Consider the following 23,676-nt stretch of genomic DNA (forward strand, 5'->3'; position numbering starts at 1 on the left):
GTGTGCCTATTTTCACACCACAACGATATGCATATACAGGGGGTAGGATTTGTTTCACAAATAAATTTGGTTGATCAAGTGGAGCTGTCTGTTGGATTGGACTATGCTAGACTTGATGGACAGTTGTTCAAGGAAAACGAGACAGGTGGTGCGGGCTTTGGTAAACCACAAACTTTTTTTTCTTTTTTTTTACATATATATATGACCAGAATAACAAAACGTCCGCTAATATCCGAGTCAAAGTTTAGCTCTTAATACTTTGATGTCTATTTCCAAAATACGAAAAGAATACGCGTTTCACGTAAAAAGTAACAAAAGTTCAATTCTGATCAATAAAAAAAAGAAACAGATGGCTTCAAGGTTATAAATTTCTAGGATTGATCGAAGACCACATGACAGAGTTTGTTAGAAAATCCAACGAAAACCATATAGAGGGAGAGAAGTGTTTTTTTTTTTCTTTTTTTTTGATGTGTAGAATATGAGGATCGCAACGTAATGAAGCTGAGTGGGAGGTTTTGGGTCAGGTTGAAGTACACGCACGATGACTGGACGATGTTTTTCGGGGCAGTGAGCGGCAAAACTTCAAGGATCGCCTTTCTAGGCCAGAAACACTCGCGGAACCCTAATTATCACTCCAGGGGTTCCCCTTTCGGGCAGGGACCCCTTCTGGTACAAAACTGCTCGGCAGGGGTCTGCTCCAAAGACCCCTCCAATTCGCCTAGCTTCTTTTTCTCATCTCTTCGCGACTTCATCTTAATCCGCCCACTAAAGTTTATATATATATGTATATGCAAGATCAAACGCGTTTATGAAAGTTTTCATCAATGACTATTCCGACGATTGACGAAGAATGATTAAACATATGATTACAATGGACGCGAGACCTGTAATCAGTTCGACACAATCTGTATTTCAAAATTCGTGACTGAATTTATAGTAATTGATGAAACTGTATTTTGTAAAGAAATTCGGTTCTAAAATATTTAGTGAATGATAAGAGGAGATACGCGTGGAAAAAATTAAAATATTCGACGAAGCAGAAGCTATTTGACACTGTACGGTGTTTTGTATTGCCGATAGTGGACACTAGGAGCGCCACCTTAACGTCACGTGACTATCCATGTAGAAATTGCCCTAGTAGGGAATGAAACGCTGATCAGAGGCCAAATCAGGGCGACTAGAAATTGGGGATTTCCTAATCAGGGCCACATCAGGCGCGGCGTTTCATTCCCTAATAGGGCAGCCTGATCCGGCCCCTGGCAAAATTTCTGCATCGGTATTTCCCTATTGTAATTTTCTTACAATCCCGTGCAGAAATTGAAACGCTACACCTGATCGCAGGGCCAAATCGGAGATTTCCTAATTAGGTCCACATCAGTCGCGGCGTTTCATTCCCTAATAAGGCAGACTAATCCGGTCCCCATCTGGGCCATGGCAAAATTTCATGATTAAAATAGACTGTGCTGGAAAACTTTACTTTTTCCTTGCTATTTAGGAAACTACAAACAGTTCCTTTCTTCCTCAGCAGAAATATATCAGAAAGCTGGTTATTTGAAACTCACCCCCCAAACCGATAATTGAAAAATATGTATATAATATATCATATATTGAAAAGTTAAATTGTGAGTATAATTCCGATTGGTAAATGTACAAGAATGAGTAAGTATAAAATAGTTATATTTATGCATGTGAAAGAGAGTGGAAAATAGCAAATTAGTGTTTGAGTAATCACGCAGGCAGGCAGGCAGTCAGGGGGTGATTGGAGATGGACGATGTTGTCGTCGTCGACTACCCTCGGGTAGTGGTTGATCGTTGATGTTTTGCCCATATAGGAAGCACACTTTGGGTTCCCACGTGCCACGGAACGATCGCGTGCGCGCACCTACATATACAGCCGTCACTCTCGAAAAGGGAATAGTGATAGTTCAGGGGTTGTTACAATGGGGATAAGGTATGCGGAGGGGAAATTGAGGGTTTGGGTGGTGGTGGTGTAAAGGCGGCTTTGGGTGAGAGGGGCGTGGATGCAAAAGGGAAAGAGGGGGAGGTGGTGGTAGCTGACGGATCCGTGTGTAGGATGATTGCAGGGCCGACCGCGTGACGGTAACTACTGGGGCTTGTCTCTCAGCTTGTCTTGACAGACAGCCTGACTGCGAGAACTCTGGTCACGCGCGCGTGTCTTTATAAAACTTCCCCTGATCATATAACGATTTGCAATTACAAATCGTTAACAAAATAAATTATCAAAATGCTCAAATCAGATTTTTTTCTATAAAATGCAAGGTTGTGTGTCCTTTTGCATATAGTGTCGGGTACTGCTGAGCAGGGACTCTGGGAAAGGGAGGGGGGGTGGGTTATGGGGCTTTAATGAACCAATTTAAATGCATGCGATGATCAGTTGGCCTCTGAGCCCCTCTTCTTCTTCTCTCTCTCTCCGCGGCTACTTTTACGCTATGCAACCGCTGAACCAGAACTTGGCGAAACGCGCGGAAAGCTTCATCTCCATTTTTTAATCGAAACTAAATCACTTAAAAGCTCTAGGATTCTTTTTTTAATTGAAGCCAAAATATATTTAATGAAATGAGAATAATTTTGCTTTATCGAAATTCACGAGGCGGAAATGGAAACCACAGATGTCCTTCGCACAAGGTAGATATATATATATATGCTAACCTATCAACATAAATTTGATCAAGCTGCATGGACGAAGGTGTGACTGTGACGCATCCGAATCTACGGGGTGTTTGGACCCCTACTGCACCTGACGGAATCACTGATTCGGGTTACGAGCACTTCAAAGCCTCGAATGTTCTAGATATATAAAATAAATGTTGTGATCCCGCCTACTCTGTGATCTCCTGCCACGAGGTGACACCTTTGTACTTGTGCATATAATTAAAAGCAAAAAAAATTACCTAATATACATGGAGAAAGTGATAATGATCATCTAGTATAGAAATGATCATTTTTTTGAAAACAAGCGAAAGTGATGAAAAAAGCCTTTCGATACGCACCCCTGGAAACTTTGGGATTTTCATCCCTGATGGTGTTTTGCAGGTGCTGCACATATAACAGTCACTTGCAAAGTCACGGGAGAATGAAATTTAGTGGCGAGGCACTAAATTTCTCAGGTATTCCAATATATTCCGCGGTGCGTATCTATATACCTGTTTTCATACCTCTTGGTCCACGCTCGACTTAAAAGAAAAGGTATAAAATGAAGGTGGGCGTTACCACCTGAGTTATTAATGGCTTTGACTTGGTTGCTATGGATATCCATAAGTCTTTGGCCCGTGAGATGCCCGCACTGACTACTCTGATGATGAACGCAACATTATTCCCATATACAAATCTAATAGTTCAAAAATTAGCCACTAATATTTAATTTCGAACATTCTTTTTTATATATATACAAATTTTGGATTAACTTTGTGTTATCTAATGGATAAAATAAATTTTGTTATATTTTCTTGCTCTCTGCGCTTATTACCAAATTTGGCTAGTGAATCCCGAGCAGCAAAAAGGATGAACGGTTGAAGCGTAATGAAAGAAAAAAGAGAAAAAAGTATACAACAAATTGACCGCTGCCAGCGGGATGTCCATTCCCAACAGGGTGCCTGCTGCCCAAAAGTTGAGGTTTTTTTTTATCTTCGCTCTTTCTCTATACCTTCTTTTTTCATCTCCTAACTTATTCAGTGTTCTTTTTCGCTCTTAGTCCACGCACTCGTCTCGAAGTGAGACAAATGAGCGGCATTCATCTATGTCACCTGTCCATCAGTTTGCATGTAACTTTTTGGCCTAAGGCACACAAATCGTATCAAGAAGTATAGAACTTTTTACTATAGACTTTCACACATATATATTCCGTTACAATTTTTGCAGTAAAAAGTGTCTAACTGCACTAATTTCAGTATATCATACACTGTAAAACGAAAGGTATTAATTTAATACCTACTTAAGGTACTAAATTGTCATTTAGTTCTATTTTGATACCTAAAATCGGTACTATTTTAGTACCTTCTTTTTACAGTGATATATAGTATACTGAACTGAAGGGAAAGTTTATATTTTTATTTATTTTGAATACATTAAACGCAATCTTGACACGAGTTAAAGAGAATCTTTCATCAAGAAAACACCTGGACTGTGTGGCCCGTGACGAGGGAATTCCCCGGTGATACCTTTTCAGTCTCTGATTCGAGGAGACGAGTGTCAAGATGACCTCGAGATTAGATGTGAATATATATATCTTCGGGTGTGTCTTTGTCACAAAAAGGCATCCGGAATTCATGACGACTTATTGTCTCAACCAAAAAGGAGATTTGATTCAAAAATGAGATACAACGAATATATTCAGAGTACAAAACCTCAGGGAACAATTCAAAATTTTCTATATCGTTCGAACTATGTATTTTGACAAGAATTATTTTTTCTTAAATATTTTTTTCATATATAAATTATTTCGTCATATTTGAAATTTTAGCGTCTCTGCGCTTTAGAATTATAATTTTCATCTGCCTTTTTTTTTAATATGAAGAGGACTTAGCTGGTGGTCCTCTGCTTTGTTCGCGGTTACGAATAAAGATTATTATTATCACTTGAAGCTTTATGCTTAACACCGTAGACTGTCTTACGCAATACGACGGAAATCGATGCTTTCAAAAGAGAAAAAAAAGCAAGTTTTATGGTGCTGCTCCGGTTTTTACGATTTCCTTCATTGACTCAAACTGCGCTTTAAGACCCTCATTAAACAAGCTGCGGATGCGCTAAGGCCCTGAAATCGACAGAAGTTTGCCAAAGGTAAAATAAGAATTCTAAATTGGTTATATCCTGCGCGACCTACTATATTTACTATATATATATACATAACCTTTCATTGTGAAAAAAATAGTTTTAAATTAGAAAAAAAAAATTCATATATTTAACTGTGTTATAATAAATTTAAATTTTAGATATGGTACAAATATTTGCAATATATGCGTATTATATCTTGTCATACGAAATTTATATAAAAAATTTACATAATAGTATATACCTATTGTGCGTAATATGTAACTCTATATTTAACGAAATATTATTTACGGATGGTTATATGCGTGTATATATAATACAAAAATTTTACGTAATTATGGATTCTGATTACGCAGCAGCAGATCCTATTCTAAAAATGCAAATAAATTTATGCAATGAAATATGGGGGATAAAAATTTTTAAGTTTATTAAAACAAAACCTCAATAATAATGAAGGTTAAAAAATCCGTAAGGTACTAGTGCCCATGTGTCATTCGGATTTGAACGTAACAAATATTAGATTCACAGATGCGCTTTTTTGCAAATTCGTTGTTATTTAAGGTAATTTGTTAATTTTTTTTTTATATTCAACATCCTTAGATTATTTTTAAAAGTAGACAAATATAATATATATAGTTAAGGTACAAATATATACATTCTGTATATATGTAACTCAATGCATTATCGGAAAATCGTGACATTTATTTGACAAGTATTATTCTCATCGTTCAATGAAACGTATATGTGCTTGTCGTATATTCATAACACTTAAAAGCATAATATCCAATCAATTGTGTAACAATTAAATCTATTATACTAAATTGTATAGAACAATATATATTTTTTCAATTCTTGAAGAAGTATAGGGAAAAAATATTAAATTTTCTGAATGATAAAAATTTATAAGCTAATATCCTATATATATTATTGTCAGCTAATTCAGTTAACAATTAGTTTTTACAGCTAATAAATATTTGCTGTGACATTTAATTATTAAAAAATATAATCAAATATGTATTTTTCTCGCGTGTAAAATATTTTTTCCCTTATTTTATTTTTTATATAGAAAAACGAGAATTTTTAAAATGAATTAATTGATTGGGATTGTTTTATTCTCTTTGATGGTTGTAAACAGCCAATTTGCAAAACTATATATATATATATATATCCCTTTTGCAACTTATTCACGCATTCTTATCCCTGACGACCTCTATAATGTCTACACACACTCCTAGTGATTTATCTACCACACACGGGCATAAATTATAAAACCTATAATTATCTGCGTTAAAAGTTCAATTTAATCCTCTTCAAATTATGGCATCTGTTATCAGTGGCTTGTACCACTTTCCATTATATGATACTCTTTTTTTTCATATATAACAAAAATAATATAAAAAAATATTTTGAAAAATTAATATGCATATAAAATGAAGAAGATTTTTAACATCGCAAGAAACTATATATAATGCTTTTACAGATTTAATTTTTCTAACTGAATCTTACTATACAATCTATAAAAAATTTATTTGATAATCGCAGTTAGAAAAATTTTTTATTTTCATTTATTTGAGACAAATATATATAGCTCTGAGAGAAGTATGAATCAAATAATTTTTATTTGATTTAAATAAACCATATTTCAATAATTTGCAAAAATACAATTCCTTTTTTTGAAATAAAAAAATGTTTTCTTGAAATAGTTTATTATTTATCACAATGGAAACCTAAACTTAAAACGTAAAATCATAACTAATTTTGAAAGCGCAATCTAGCAAAAAAAGAAAATTTTTGAAAAAATGTAATTAAAATCCTATAGAAAAGCCGTAAGAAAAAAATGTTAGAGAGGAAAAGTGATCGAAAAGATCTATAAATGGTTCACATGGGACCCTTCAGGAGTAGTAGCCAGCTAAGACAGTAGGATGATTTCTACGTGAGCCCTCCTCCTGCCTACCTATCCTCTTTCATATATATATATATATATACTCTCCCTAACCACCTTGTTCTTCAATGTGCTGTACCTCTTTATTTTTTAATGTTTTTCAGTTCTTTTTTTTCACTCTTTTGCCTTTATTCTTTTTCACTGGTCCGGTGCTTCTCGTAGGCTACCAAAAGCCAAGGCAAAGCAAACCGAACGAAACGAGCGCTCTAGGTTCTCTTATTCGATCTTCACTCCACCTCCTCCTCCTCCTCCTTCTTCTTCTTCAACAGCACCTTCACCATGAGGCTAAGCCTCTTCTTTCTCGCAGCCACCTCTCATTCTATCTCACTTTTTCTCCCTTACTCTCTTTACTCGTTATCTATTTGTCTCTCTTTCGCCAACGTGTATATTCTGAATCTCCTCTTTCTCACTCCGCTCGTGTATAACACAGTAATGACTCCATCTCATTCTAATTCTATCTCGTGAACTCCCGTTCTCTCTCACTCGAACAACCTATCAACTCGGAGGGTAGACGTTTGTTCCGGACGACGATTCTCTCATCCCATCGACCCACGTTCTTACACCGATATGGCATGTAACCTTTTCACTGTGGTCGTATCCCTCAATACATGCACGCGAAACTATATAACGGGTGACCTCGTATAAAATTACAATTTATCAGAAAAATAGAATATAATTCTGCAAAAATTTTTTCAATATTCAGTAAATTAATCTAATTTACAAAAATTAATAATTTTTAAAATTCATATAGAAATTATATTAGGTTGATATTAGTTTTATATTAACTAGAAAAAACAAATTCTTTTAGTGCTTTTGGAAAACGCGTTTTTCAGACAGATTTTGAATTTTTTCCAGATTTATGTAGTGTTAATACTGGCGAAAAATATTTGTGCAAAATTCTCTAATTTCACATTTATTACACTGAAAAAAAAATTTATTTGATTCAAATACTCAATTACTTGACTGTTATTAGATAAATATTTATTTGTATCAAATAATTATTATTCGAGATAATTAAATTGTATTTCTTTAAAATACAGAAATTATTGCTTCAAATACAATTTATTTAATTTAAATAAAAATTATTTGGTTCAAGTAATAATATTTATTTGATAATAGTCAAGTAATCTGGTATTTGAATCAAATAAATTTTTTTTTTCATTAAATTTTAATACCAATTTAAAAAAATTCGATTTCCTTTCTTTTTCATTATTCAGTAATATAAATCTGATAATTAATAAAAATATTAGTATTATTATTAATATAATAATTGATAATATTAATATTATTATTAGTAATATTATTAATAATATTATTAATTAATACTAATAATATCGATTCTTTCGTTTCTCATGTCCCTTTCTGAAGAAAGGGACCTTTGGAGCAAAAAAATTATAGGTTATGTTTATGATTGGTCGGAGCTATATTCATCGAGATAAATCGATCATAAACATAACCTATATAATTCTTTGCTTCTTAGGTCCCTTTCTTCGGAGTCTGTACCGAATTTAAATTTAAATGTTTCTTTCCGGTATAATTATATATATTAGACATTATTTTTACGCAAAAAAATCTTTACCTGGAACAGCGATAAGTTTCTTTAGAACAGCGATATATTTCTCTAGAATAACGAAAACTTTCGCTGTTTTAGTGAAACATATCACTGTTCTATGGGTATAAAGATTTTCTTCCCTGCCTTACAAACATTAAAATTTTATCAATTCTTTTTTATTAATAAAATTAAAGGTTTCAGTTTCTGAAAATATCTCAAAATATTGTTATTTAATTTCAACTTCAGTTAAACAATATACTTATTAATATTCTTTAAACAACTCTGTTAATTATTTATAAAATTTTTGAAAGGGGAAAAAATAAAAAATAAATAAATAAAAATGGCGAATTTTTAAAAAATCTGAAATAAATTCACATTTAGTTTAAATTAAACTAAATTTTCTTCAAAAATTTTGTAATATAAATTTTTTTCTTTCCATTATTTGTTAAATTACACGACATATATATGATATTGTTTCTTGAAATCTGGTGTATTACTATAATTGTAAGTTATGCCAAGTCACCCGGTATATTAACGCACATAGCCCCGCAGTAGACGGAGCTTTGGGCCGCCGCTAGCTGCGGGCGTCCGGAACCAACGTCTACCCTCTCATTTACCATTTGGTATAGATAGGTACCTATATACATGAGCACTGGGCACAGCTCACATATATCTGAGTTGCCTGTATGTATTATTTTTCTATACATATAACCAGAAACGCTGTGTACAGATATTCCACATATATCCCTTCTCTTTTCTCAGTACATATATATATATATATATATATATATTTCCCTCTTTCTCTATCAGTCAAAACAGCCTATTTCTCTTCCTCTGTAATTTAAACATTCATCGCCTCTCCTTCTTGCACATATGCGAAATACACCTTTATATAAATATATTTACACACAATATAGTTACATATGTTGACAAATATGTAACGTGAAAAAAATAATCGAGGGGGTGTGGAAGAAGAAGAAGAAAATGATATAAGAAATCATTTCAAGAAAATAGATGCCATTAATGACAAAATAATCCTTCTGCACTGATATACACTGAAAAAAAAATTTATTTGACTCAAATAATCAGTTGACTATTATCAAATAAATATTTATTTATATCAAATAATTATATTATTTGAGTCAATTTAAATAGTATATTTGTTTCAAATACAGAAATAATTGGTTCAAATACAGTTTATTTCACAGAAAATTAAAAGGCATTAAAATAAGCTGCAACGCTTCTTATTTTAATATACAATTTTGCTTATTTTAATACCAAAATGGATTAAAATAAGCAAAATTGGATTAAAATAAGAAGCGTTGCAGCTTATTTTAATGCCTTTTAATTTTCTGTGTTGATTCAAATAAAAATTATTTGATTCAAGTATTAAAAATTTATTTGACAATACTCAAGTAAACCGATTATTTGAATCAAATAATTTTTTTTTTTCAAAAAATGTATTTCATTGAAATAATCGACTATTATCAAATAAATATTTACTTGGACCAACTAATTTTTATATGAATTAAATAAAATGTATTTAAATTAACAATTTCTGTATTTGAAACAAATATATCATTAAATTGACTCCAATAATTATTGTTTGATATACAAAGAAATATTTGTTTCATGTAAAACAACTGATCATTTAAATTAAATAATTTTTTCTTCTGTTTAATATCTTCAATAATATATCATTGAAGAAATATATTTTAGTTATACGTAGAATTCGTCAAAAAAAAAATACTGCAAAAAAATAAAGGAACAATGCGAGTAATAAGAAATAAGGGTGTAAAACAAAGCTTTCTAAAGAGGAAATCGATTCTATTTTATCATTGTATAAATCAATATAGTTCAGAATCAAAATACGAAGAATTATATAACAAAAGGCATTATTTTGTTAAAACGTTAATAAATTATGTATAGAAATATGCGAATCAAAAACATTTTACTAATTCCCATCATAAAAAAAGACTATTTTTTAATTTGCAAATTTATAAAATAATCGCAAAAAAAATAGATTAATATTTCTCTTCTTTTTATCTATATATAAGATTAAATCAGAATCAAAAATGAACTTTAAGTTTTGTTTTTGACACTCAGAGAAATAGTATATTTGTCTCAGAGCCTACTAACTCATTTATTTGTTGCAAATATATTTTTTTTCATTGGAATAAAAAATTTATTTAAACTAAACAAAAATTTATTTATGCAAAATAAAATTTTTATTTACACCAAATAAATATGTTAGTTTGCTCTGTGACAAATATACATTTATTTAATTCAAATATATTTTATATTTGATTTAAATAAATCATTTCTCTGGGTGTGATATCTGAATTAAAACTTTCTTTAATTTTGATTCACGCACTGAAAAAAAAATTTATTTGATTAAAATAATCGAGCTATTATCAAATAAATATTTACTTGAACCGAATAATTTTTATTTGAATTAAATAAATTATATATTTGGAGAAATATTTCTTTATTTGAAACAAATACCATCTCAAATAACAATTATATTTAATATACAAATAAATATTTATTTGTTAATAGTCAAGTAAACGATTATTTAAATCAAATAAAACTTTTTAATCTCTCAATCAAAATAAGTATATGAGTTTAATGAATGAAATTTAATTTTAATTCCAGTTAAAATATATTATTTTACTACCAAATGACGTGCGTGAAAACATTTTTCAAAATGTCACTTTCCCCCTCCTATAAGTATATATATATTTTAGTTTCCCATTCACAAATCTTCTGTTTCGTTATTGAATCAGAAAATAAAATTTTAATTGTCTTTTATTGCAACCAAAAAAAAAAACAAAAATATTAAAACTTTTTCGTTTCATTCACGAAAACGAATCAAAATTGTAAATTAAAATTATATAAACATAATTTTGTTTTGTTTCGAAATATCAAAATAAAATTCGACTTCCGTGAAGGTCCAATATACCAATAATATATGTATAAGAAAACAAATAATCGACGGATACAATAAAATATACAAAAATGTTAATGAATATAAACATTTTGTATAAAAATAAGATATCAAATTTAAAAAAATAATTTCGAAAAATATGGTCGTATATAGACGTTTTTTATAGATCCAAATCATGATCTATATGATCTAGATCACTAATGCGATTTAGTTCTTTTTCCAAATCCAACAGATTCGAAATTTCAAATTTTGCAATAACGAGAAATTGTGAGAAATTAAAATAAAATACAATAACACTCTTATTTTTTTATACCAAAAAGTTGTCAAAATAATTGGGACGCATGATTATGTTCTAAAAATCATTAGTCATACTTTACATTTTATCGAATTTTATTTGTCCTAATTAGTTTTGAGCCGAATTTTTATTTGTTCGAAACAGCATTTGGCATAATTTACATCAAAGCGATTATTTATTTGTCAGAATTTTTATTTGCTCGTATTTTCATTTAACATAATAGGCATTTTAAAGAATTTTTATTGGGTAGAATTTCATTGAATAGAATTTTCATTCAGATGAATTTTCATTTGTTCGAATTATTATTATTTGATATAATTTCTATATAATCGATTTTTCATACTACAGAATTTTTACTTAACCGACAAATCATTTAATAGAATTTCTAATTGATAGAATTTTCAGTTGTCCGAATTTTCAAATGGCCGAACAAACAATCGACAGAAAGATTTTGGCGCGATTTTTAAAATCAACCAATCAAAAATTATTCATAAAATTGTGATTGGTTGATTTTAAAAATCGCGCTGAAATCTTTCTGTCGATTGTTTGTTCGGCCATTTGAAAATTCGGACAACTGAAAATTCTATCAATTAGAAATTCTATTAAATGATTTGTCGGTTAAGTAAAAATTCTGTAGTATGAAAATTCGATTATATGGAAATTATATCAAATAATAATTCGAAAAAATGAAAATTCATCTGAATGAAAATTCTATTCAATGAAATTCTACCCAATAAAAATTCTTTAAAATGCCTATTATGTTAAATGAAAATTCGAGCAAATAAAAATTCTGACAAATAAAAAATCGCTTTGATGTAAATTATGCCAAATGCTATTTCGAACAAATAAAAATTCGGCTCAAAACTAATTAGGACAAATAAAATTCGATAAAATGTAAAGTATGACTATAATGATTTTTAGAACATAATCATGTGTCCCAAATAATTTCTTTTAGAAACCACTCCTAAACTGTTATTGAATCTCTTAATAAGAATTAATTATTAAAAATTTATTAAATAACAAAAAACAACAAACAGAAAAAAGAATTACTTTCCTAGTTTTTTTTTGTATAAAACTATATAATATTTTCAAAAATTAGTATAACTTCGGCGAGAAAAAAATTTCTGAAGTTATATATCCCATGTAAAAAAAATGACAATTTTTCATTTCTATATAAGAAAAAAAAATGAGACATGACAAAACGAAACGAAACGAGACAAGACAGGGCAAGGCCAATACTGTATGTGCACGTGTGTATGTAGCCGGTGCGCAATGGTCCGTGAAACCTGACTGGCTGACTGCTGGCTTAACTCCTCACACTTGAGAGAGGGATGCAACCATGCCAGAGAGAGCTATGTTAATTAAACGCATTTTCTAGCCCCCACATAGGAAATGAGAAAAATAAAAGGGGCTGAAAAAAAGTGTAAGGGAATGAAGAGAATAGAGGCGGTACATTTAAGAACACACGGGGACAAGAGAAGAAGAAAAAAAAAAGAGACAAACTCAAAGTCTAGTTATAACGTCCCGTTCGACGAACGCACGCCACACGTCCGACAGTTTTTTTTTTTTTTCTTTTTTTCCTTTTTGATGGATGCCAAAAGGCCTCATCATCTGTCCACCAAGAAAAAAAATCTCTTGACAGAAGTGGAGACAATTTCCCACCCACGAATACCCATTTTAAAACAAAAAAATTAGGAAATAGGAAATTTTTTTAATTTTTCAAATTTTTTTCTTTTAGACTTCCAGAGTAATTAAATTTTTAGAATATCCGTATGTAAATGAAAATTTGTCTCAGAAAATATTTGTTTCAAATAAAATTTATTTGTTTCAATATTTTATTTAATGCGGAAATATTTATTTAGCTGAGACAAATATATGACGCGCTTTAAAAAAAGGAATTTTTGTATTACCGGAAAATACATTTTAATTTTTAAGACCGGCGAGAAAATTTTTTTAAATATAATTTATATACAACCAGAGAAAATTTATCTCAGAGCCAAATAAATATTTATTTGAAATAAAAAATTTATTTACACTAAATAAAATATTTCTCTGGATGTAGTATATATTTTTATACCTTTTTAAGATATAATTGCAAATTCTTTTTTAAAAAACACAAAAAATTGTAAGGTAAATAAGATGCTGCGCTATTAACTCAATAGTGAATTAAAATAAGAGCATTTTCTTATTTTTAAATTCTTACAATTTTCATTAGTTATGTAATAAAAAAAAAATTTGTTTGCAAATGCAATATCAAAAAATTAAATATAAAACAATTGAAAATTTAAATACTAAATAAATTTCAAAACCAAAGTGTTAAACTACTACTCACGTTTGAACATTTTCAGACCATCTCGGACAAGTAGAAAACCTGTAATTACGATTCTCTTCATCCGCTTTTTATTTAAATCCCAAATCGAGGAAGTCGTGCCATCTTTATTCTATTCACGAAAGTAGTCCTTGTTCCGTCGGTAAGTTGTTGATCACTTCACTTAAAATATCGATTTATTATTAAAAATATTTATTAAAAAATTATTGTTTACTACTAATTAAAAATATATTCAATTTTTTTTTTTATAATATTCTGATAATTCTTTATAATTAAAAGAAATATTTATTTTCTTTAATTATAAACATTTGTACAAGATTTATAAAAATTTTTTTTTATTCACAATAGACAAATATATATATTTTAAACAAAATTCCTTATAAGATTTTGTTTTTATTTTTTTTTTTTTTTTCTATAAATAAGTCTTGTAAAATTTTTTAAATATCTACCGCTCTTATATCTTCAGCAAGATTATATTCATCTTGTATTTCTGATTTAAAAAGAATATTTTGATAGAAATCATCAATTCGTTTTTTATCCTTTTGATTTAAATTTTTCCATTCCTTTTCTAATTCTTCAAGTAAAATTTCTCTTGATTGAGAGGAATCTAATTTATCATCAGTAAGCTCATCTTCATGAATCCATTGTTTCCAAAGAATTTTTGCATCTTCACTGAAAAGAAAATGTTAAAAATTAAATTTAAATTCTATTTAAAAATAATTATTTAATATAAATACAAATATACTTACTCATAAACACTTGAATTTTTACATATTTTTTCTCTCTCAGAGATAATTGTTGATTTTTCAGTAATTTTATGTCTTTCATTTTTTTTAGTATTTCTATCCATATGTGAAAATAAAGTATTATACATATTTTGTTCTCTAATTAATTCCAATTTATTCTTCATTTCTCTGAGTCTCAATGCTTGTGTCCACCATTGCTTTCTACAAGCTTGATACTCTCTTTTTGATAAATTTAAAATTTGTTCTTGTAAATCTTTATTTGCAAGATAACGAAACATTTGCACTGTTAGATTTTTATATTTGGGATTTTCTCTTATCGATAAATTTTCTCTACTATTGTCGAAAAAAATATTTCTATCTTTCATTTGAGAATTTTCTTTAGAGAAAATTATATCTGAATTTTTACTACTTAACTTTGGATTATTTACATAAGTTTGTAATTTTTCTGTTTGATTTTTATCGGAAATTTCCTGAGGACTTGTTATAAATTCCCTTGAACGATTAATATCGTCATAATTATTTATTCTTGTTTCTTCATTTGAAGATAATGGTGTCCTACAATTTGAGGATCTTGTGGACATTGAGCTTTCGTTCGAACTTCGAATATTTGTTTCTTCAAGACTTTTGCAAGAAGGTTTTGTAAAAAATTTTTGAATAGGTTTTTCTATTGTATTATCATATAATGCTTGTTTAATTCCAGAGCCTAAAAGTTGTGATTGATACATAGCTTGATGAGTTTTTATATTTGTAGAATTATCGAATATACTCGAAAGAGATTTCTCTGGAGATTGATTATATTTTTCCTTTGAAGAACCACTATTATCTGAACATGAATCGTTGAAAATAATTTCTGAATTTGATATTTTTTTATTAAATAACGATTGACTAGGTGATCTAGTATTATAAAAGTAGGATTGAAATCGACGACAATCTTTAGGTAAATACAAACTTTGTTCAGCTTTTTTTTCCTTTAATTTATGTTCAAGAGCTTTAATAGAATAGTCTTGTTGTTGATTTTTCTGTGATTTTAATTCCAATAATTCTTTTTCATATTGTTCTTGTTCTTTTTGAAATATTGATTTTAGTTGTAATTGACGTTGACTTAATTGTTGAGCTTTTAATGATTTTTCAAGACAAGGTGATATTTCATTGGAGCACCAAGAATTGAACTGTTTGTTATTTTCATTTTCACGGGCAAAAAATTTAACTGTTTCCTTGTAATAATTATGTTTGAGATTTGCCTCATGTCGTTTTTGAGCTGCCAACTGATACTGCTTCTCCTGCAGGCCTCTCACCCTTTAACAAAAAAAAAAAAAAATTAAAATTAAATAACAAATGGAAAAAAATATTTGTTTACATTAAATATATTTAACATTAGTAATTTTATTCTAAATTTATCATTGCAGTTATACGATTCAGTTATTTATTATTCTTGTTTTTATCTAACAATGGTATTTTTATGTATACGCAATCAAACCAATCGGAAGCAAAAGGATAAACCGTGCATTTATATACTCTATACAGCAGTTGAAATCCGTCCTAGAAGATTCGAATCTATTTTCATCCTCTCGACTTGTGTGACGTCACAAGTCAAAAATATCAACTTTTGAGAGGGAGGCGTTCAAAACATTTCTCTACAATTCGATATTTCCCTGAGTCGAGAAAACCTTTAAACTTTCAAAGTCAACTATAGAAACTTCTCTCTCATTAAATATCACTTCATATATTCCAAAGAGGAAAAGAAAAGCGCATCTTTATAATTTGAAAATAAAATTTATGATAGTGTGTGGCTATTTTTTTTTTTTTTAAATATATTTTTGCAAATTTATGGAAAATTGTTTGAAAACTAGGTCATATTTCACCCACGCAAAAGTTCCCCACCTACAAATTTCGCGACAAAATTGTGTCCAGGAGTTGAACAGTAACGCATCATCTTTCTTTGCAACGTGATCTTGAGATCCTCTATACAACGTGATCCTTGATCGATCGATTAATCGATCGATAAAGGTACGATGTTTTGAGTGTTTTTTTTTTGACTTTGTCATTCACTTTTCAAAGTGTCAATAAGAATATATTAAAATTTTTCCAGTGTCCAAAAAGTAGATTCAGAGTGTTTATAATTTTTTTTTTATAGTAAAATTGAATCCTGAAAAAAATTAAGAAAAAAAATTTTAATTTTGTATTTTTTTAATAATAATTGAAATTTTTTTAAAAGAAAAATTAATTTTTCACAGATATTACAGAGAAATAGATAATTTAAAACAAGAGAAAAATTGGTGACAGTTGGAAAAAAAAAGAAAAAATGCCGGGTGCAGGAGGTCAGTCGACTCCAAGGACGACCTTCAGACCACCCTGGGTCAAAGATGGACCAAATCCTTTACCAATGCCTACAGCCCCCTGGACTTTAAACAGACGTGATTCAAATCAAAAAACCGACGATGCACCAGCTTTTACGAAAGTCACTCTCAAGGTAAAATTTCTATATATTTTTTTTAACCATTTTATTGTTATAACAATTAAAAAATTTTAAAAACAAAATCAAATTTATTCTGTTCTATATTAATTGTTTCTTCATGATGTTTATTAAAAATGTAATAATATATAAATTGAGATGACTAATTAGCATATCGTTTAAGTTCTATATCGCATACATTTTGCATTTATATCAAAACTTTCTAAAACTGATAAACGTACTAAGAAACATGACATCTATAATTTCAAATGCTTAATTAAATTAATATGGAGGAGTAAACTTTGTTGATATAGAGGGGTTGAATCGGAAGGCGAGAAAATCCATTTCAGCGAAAACTCTCCTAATTATATATATATACTTCAATTAAATCGCGCGTACGTAAAATTAAGAATATAATTATTTCAAAATTATTTATATTTCCTTATCAATATTATCAGCAATTTAATGTAATTTTCAAAAATAAATTGATAAAATTTCTTAAAATTTCCACTAATTTTTTTTTTTTTAATCGGGAAATTTCAATTAATTTACACAATTCAAGATATTTATTTTCTCTGCTCTCGCAACGCAACTATTACTGCGTGGGCACTTTGCCACGGTAAGATTATTCGCGAATTCTGAAAACTAAAAGAGAACGAGATTATTCAAATTTTGAAAATATTTATATTTGCTCCAAGAACTTTACACGTGTGAATAAAAATTAAACTATTTTTACAGCAAATTGTTTCATCATTTCAAATATAATTTATGGATGTAATAATTTGTTTATAATTGAGTAATTTAAAATTTAATTTTAAATATTTTACTTTCTTTAATTTTAAATAAAAATCTACTCTAATAATAATAAATAAATATATTATTAATGAAATTAAAAAATTAATTTTTCAAATTAATTCTTTGAGAGGATATAAATATAAATCTCAAATTAGGAATTAAAAGCTTATTTTTTTTTTTTTTTGAAAAACAGCTGCTCAGAGATATTAATTGCGACGCTTTAAAACTTTTAACACTATACGAGATCATTGACGCAATGTGTGAGAGAAAGAGATGAGTTTCAAATCTAAAGGCGTGTAAAGCTGCCTCTGGGTCATGTGGTTATTTAAAGACATGCATCTATTTCAAATGTGCGACCAAGCCAAATGCATCTTCCGTAAATGTTATTAAGCATTTGTTTCATTATTTAAATAATTATTTTCCATTTAATCGTTATAACAGAAAATATTTAAATTTTTGACAATTCTCATTTGAAGATTACTTTTCATTTTTCGAATATTAGAAGAAATATACCCTTCCCCTTCTCTTTTTTACATCTCTACTTCTATCAAGCTCAAAATCTTTCAGCTTTTCACATCAGTTGCAGTGTATGTGTCAATATAAATACAATATAACAACAACAACAAAATTTGCAAAAAAAATAGCGAGTATTTTTCAAAATAAACTGATTTCCAAATTGTTAAATATAAATGAAAATTATTAGATTAATTATTTAAGAAAAAAAATTTTTTTGTAATTGAAAAAACTGATTTGTCTATTGAAAAAAAAAAGTGATTAAAATATTTCGATTTATTCTAGAGTGTATCGAAACCTGAAGAAGCAAAACCACCTGCTGATCAGCCACGTAAACAAAGTAAAATTACAATCATCCCTTCGCAAGTGAATAGTAGCGATAATAAAAAGAATACAGGTCAACCCCCAGCACTGTCAAAAGCGAGGGAAAATGGACGACCTGAACCAGCCTCAAGACCACAACTTGAACGACAAGTTCGTGTCGATAGATCACGATCACGCGGCGACGTTTTGCCAATTTCCAAAAGTGAAAGCACAACTGGTAAGAAAAAAATTATATTATTAAAACAATTTTTATAAACAATAATAATGAGAATTAATTTTTAAAATATATTTTACAATTTTACACTTTTTTTTGGTTTGTTGCCTTTTTTAATTGTAAATTGATAATTTTTCTTTAAAACTGCCAGTAAATGCAAAAAATTAAAAATATTTACAATATAGAGAAAATGATTTCAAAATTAGAAAAATGAAATTTATTGTAATATTAAGTCTTAAATTGTTATGCAATAGTACAAAGTGATCAAAATTGAATATAATTTTCTATCAAAATTAATTTCATGATTATTTTAAAAATACAGTTTTGAATTTTTTTTGTTAATACAATATTTTTCTAAATTCGAAAGTTCCTGAATTTATTAATAAATAAATCATGACGCAGCTAATTGTTTTTTTTTGTTTTTTGCTCTTTTCAAAAAATATATTTCTTTTTTTCGTATTTTACAAATAGGTGCACCCACGTTATCAAAGAGTTCATCCAGAGCAGCCATTCCACCTCCACCGCCTCCAAGACCACCACCACCACCGCCATCAAGAAATATTTTAAAAGATCTAGCACCATTATCGGAAAAACAACAAAAAACAATAGAAATGTTAAAATCTAGGCCGAGAAAACGACCTGATTGGGCATGTATGATGAAAGAGGTCGAGAGTGGCAAGAAACTAAGACATGTCAAATGTAACGATAGAAGTGCACCATTAATTGAAAGAGTAGATAAAGTTATAACTGATCCCAAAGGTAACAATAAAATTCAAATTAAAAAAAAAATTTTCATTAAAACTATAAAAATGAATAAAAATTTAAAAAAGTAACTCATTGTTACCCAAAATAAATTTCTAAATATATGGTTTTATAATTTAAATTTATACTAGTTTCTATTATAGGTCCAGTGCACTTTATCTATGAATCGGAAAAATCCAATGTACACAATCAGCTACTTCATCAAATTCAAAGGGGCGTAGCATTGAAGAGTGTCAAAACAAATGATCGTTCAAGACCAAATTTAGAAGGTTTAAGAAAATTCCGAAGACAATTGACAATAGAAGAACAAATAAAAAAGGCTGATGAACCAGTAGAAGCAATTTTACCAGATGAAATGGATGATATTGATGCTGTTAGAGATGATCTTCAAAGTACAAAACAAATGCTCGCTCTAGAATTAAGAAATAAAGAAGCTCTTGAAAGAGATAATAAAAGATTACAGGTGAGAATATCGATCTAAAAATATTTTTCTTTAATTTAAAATTATAAATATCATTCTCTCATTTAATAAATATTAAATCAGAGAATGATTTGAATTGAATTTTCAAACTCTCGAAATTCTCTTTTCAGTTAATTATAACATTTTTGACATACTATTAAAAATATATCATATCAAGATGCTATTTTGAAAATATTAAAATCATTGATTTGTTATAATTATTTTACTTTAGCACATCCCATTTTTAATAATTTTATAATTTTAAATCATTTTTACATATATAAATATTTATAAAAAAAATATATATTTATATAGTATAATTTATAAAAAATATTCACAAATATAAACTAACAAAATTTAATTAAAATTTTTAATTAGCAATTATGTTTGCTTTGTTTAATCATATTCATCATACTTTTAAAGATTAAAAAAAAAACACATCTCATGCTATTATGTTGGAGCTACTCTACTTCGCTGGTTGCCTTTTGATATAGAGTCTTTCTTAAAAATGAATCAGGCAAGGTAAATTTTTGTTCAGTGAAATAAATAATGGGATGAAGCTATTAGGTTTATTTAGAGAGAGAATTCGTTCATGATATTTCAGAAAACTAATTTGACACCTGAAACTTCGAAGCTACAATCACTTCAATTTAAACTACAGGCAAGAATTCTCAATCTCGAAGCGGAACTGGAACATGAAAAATCACAAAAAAGTATTCAAGAATATAAAAAACAGGATACAAAATTATCAGAATCTTTAAAAAAGGAAGCTGAACAGGCGAGAAAAGATGCTGAAAGATTGGAAAAAGATTATGCAACTGTTTCTGAAGAAAGAGATAAAACTAAAAATGAATTAGAAGACATGAAGAGAATGTATGCTACTTTAGAAAGACGCATGAAAGCCGGTAATTTGTTATATAAAAATTTTACTGCTTTAATATTTATGCGCTTTTTTTTGTTTTTATACACGGAAAAAACAAACTAACTATTTTAGCACCAAACTGCTTTATCCTTTATTAGTATGCAATTTCGTTTACCTATTAAAGTATGAAATAATGCTTTTTTAGTTTAAAGTAAGTCCATACTAAATAAGTATAATGGTTATACTCTTTTAGTAATAGTGACGTACTTTAAAAGCATAAAGTTGATGCCCGCGAAGTACGACATACAGTCTACCTAAAATAGCAAGAGCTTCTTCCTTTTTGGTGTATAAATTCTTGCAACCTGCGTTTTGGCCTATATCGATATATCAATGGTTGGAAGGAGAAGGAGGCGTGGCCAAAACGCAGGTTGCAAGAATTTATACACCAAAAAGGAAGAAGCTCTTGCTATTTTAGGTAGACTATATGTCGTACTTCGCGGGCATCAACTTTATGCTTTTAAAGTACGTCACTATTACTAAAAGAGTATAACCATTATACTTATTTAGCATGGACTTACTTTAAACTAAAAAAGCATTATTTCATACTTTAATAGGTAAACGAAATTGCATACTAATAAAGGATAAAGCAGTTTGGTGCTAAAATAGTTAGTTTGTTTTTTCCGTGTAGAGAATGAAACTAAAACTTTATTTTCTTTTTTTAAATGCATATTAACAATTCTAATGCTTTGCTTATTTTGCGCTTTTTCTTTTTTACATTTATTTTAGAATATTGCGAAGAAAACAATGAGGCTTATGATGCAATAATAGAATTAGCAGATGATAGCGAAGAATCGTTTTGGTACGGATTTTCAGGAATGGCATTGGCTGGTTGTCCAAGTGCAAAGGATGTTGCGAGGATTGCTTCACAAAAAAGTATAGACAAATCAAATAAATCAAATGCCAGTGAAAGTGAAGAAGAAACCGAAGAAGAATCAGAAGAAGAAGAAAGTTCTGAAGAAGAATCAGATGAAGAAGAAGATCCAAAGGCAGCAGAAGAAAAACGACTTCAACGAGAATTAAAACTTCTACAAACAAAAATTAAAAGTTTCAAGTGAGATTTCTTTATCTAATTTTAATTATAACGTATTTGATATTTTTTTTCAGTTTATAATTAAACATTTCTAATATTGACAGAGACAAATCCGATAATGCAAGAAAAGAAAGGCACGCACTTAGAGAACAAATTAAACAACAAAATAAATTGCTCAAAGAAGAGAAAAAGAAATTCAAACGTTTACAAAAAGAAGTAGACAAAATGGCAAAATTAATGGGTGATGCTGAAGATGAGGAACACGAGGATGAAGAAGAAGAAGAAGAAGAAGAGGAGGAGGAAACTGAATCAGAAGACGAGTCTGAATCTGAAGAATCTGAGGAAGATGAAGCTGACGATGCAAATGCACCTTTAGCAAAGCAAAAGAATAATTTACAGGTAAGTAGAATTTTTAATTTCAAAAATTATAGACGTTGTTTCTTGGAAAATTAAATTAATTTGTTTGACAAAAATAGCGTATACATTTTGCAAAACTAAAATTTATTTCAGCTTCAAACGAAAAGGTACGAGGGACGTTTGGCAGCTCTTAAAAAAGGCAATTACCTCCTAAAAGCTCAAGTTGATCGTCTAAAAGACGATTTAGCAAAACAACGCGAGGAAAGCCTTTCTTTACAAGAAGATCTGGACTCTGTATTAGCTGAACTAGGTTAGAGTGTCAATTTCTTACTATTTTTTCTATATAAGTTACATTCAAAGTGCCTTTCAATATCCTAAACATTCTTTTTTTTATATAAAAAAAAATTATTTCATGTTGCAAATAAATTTTTAAAAAAATGGTTCAATATCAAAACATAATCACAAACTAAAAATACATTTCTATTACAAAGAAAACGAACGTATTTTAATATATACTAAATATTAATTTATTCTGTACAGAAAAAAGTTTTTAGTTTGGGGTTATGTCTGGTATTGAATTTTTTTATCTATTAATTGGTTATATATTGGTTATAACAATATATTGGTAACATATATTGCTTGATTATTTTAATATATCAAAAATAATAATGGCAGTTTGGAGGTGATTCAATTTGAATGAATCTATAGTTATATATATATAATTAACATGTGTTTAAGAAATGCTACTGTATATTGGTTTTGTTATTGAATTGTAAAATATTTTTTAATAAAGGCAATTTCTGGCTAATTGTCTAAAATTAAGTTGTAGATTATTTTAAATTTTAGGTTACATTATATTTAAACAAATTGAAACAATACTTACATATTTCTTAATCTTCTTTTATACAATTATGGTGAATAACTTTTAACAATGTAATAATTCTTGTAATCTATTGAGCATGACACATTTGAACAAATTAACATTCAATATTTCAATTGTATATTCCTATTTGTTCCTTTGTTGATTATATGCACTTTTTTAAAACAGATAAACAAATATTTACAGTAGTTTTTAATTATATGTTTTGGCAGTTAGCGCTTGTCAAATGTGTTTCCATGGGAACGAATATGCGTATGAGCTTTGTTTACAGTTTACGTAGATTTACGTTCTTACGGCAAGTAAACAGAGAAACCCATGCGTCTGACAAGGACACAACTGACCAGCTTATTGTAAAAGTACCTTAAAAC

The 23,676-nt window shown here is 28.9% G+C and overlaps 3 protein-coding genes across 5 annotated transcripts in view; 1 reads left to right on the forward strand and 2 right to left on the reverse strand.

Annotated features, from left to right (window-relative positions):
- LOC127288019 (nudC domain-containing protein 3-like) overlaps positions 1-13,924 on the reverse strand; it is a gene marked incomplete at its 5' end in the record, with an annotated part of 67,188 nt that extends 53,264 nt beyond the window's left edge. The window contains one exon of the mRNA XM_051315212.1: positions 13,857-13,924. Coding sequence (XP_051171169.1) covers positions 13,857-13,924 — 68 coding nt within the window. The remainder of the gene's footprint in view (positions 1-13,856) is intronic.
- Positions 13,925-14,208: 284 nt separating this feature from the next.
- Positions 14,209-23,547, reverse strand: LOC127290985 (protein kinase 4-like). Its single transcript, XM_051319850.1, has 3 exons — positions 23,312-23,547; positions 14,603-15,895; positions 14,209-14,525 (listed from the first exon to the last, which is right to left on the reverse strand). Coding segments are annotated over exons 1-3 (1,530 nt in total). The 5' UTR covers positions 23,314-23,547; the 3' UTR covers positions 14,209-14,290.
- On the forward strand, positions 16,239-23,246 carry LOC127290972 (uncharacterized). 3 transcript variants are annotated; one of them, XM_051319838.1, is made up of 9 exons: positions 16,239-16,606; positions 16,834-17,069; positions 18,645-18,900; positions 19,369-19,656; positions 19,803-20,122; positions 20,724-21,024; positions 21,768-22,092; positions 22,176-22,470; positions 22,582-23,246. In XM_051319838.1, exons 2-9 carry the CDS (start codon positions 16,902-16,904, stop codon positions 22,741-22,743), a joined length of 2,115 nt encoding a protein of 704 aa, XP_051175795.1. In that variant the 5' UTR covers positions 16,239-16,606; positions 16,834-16,901; the 3' UTR covers positions 22,744-23,246. The 3 variants fall into 3 exon arrangements, with proteins under 3 accessions (XP_051175795.1, XP_051175805.1, XP_051175801.1); XM_051319848.1 differs by having other exon boundaries at positions 16,240-16,606; positions 21,855-22,092; XM_051319844.1 differs by having other exon boundaries at positions 16,240-16,606; positions 20,781-21,024.
- Positions 23,548-23,676: the final 129 nt, after the last annotated feature.

Source organism: Leptopilina boulardi, unplaced genomic scaffold (genome assembly GCF_019393585.1).
Source record: "Leptopilina boulardi isolate dan_hultmark-lab unplaced genomic scaffold, ZJU_Lbou_2.1 LbouV2_123, whole genome shotgun sequence".
In the NCBI taxonomy this organism is placed as follows: domain Eukaryota; kingdom Metazoa; phylum Arthropoda; class Insecta; order Hymenoptera; family Figitidae; genus Leptopilina; species Leptopilina boulardi.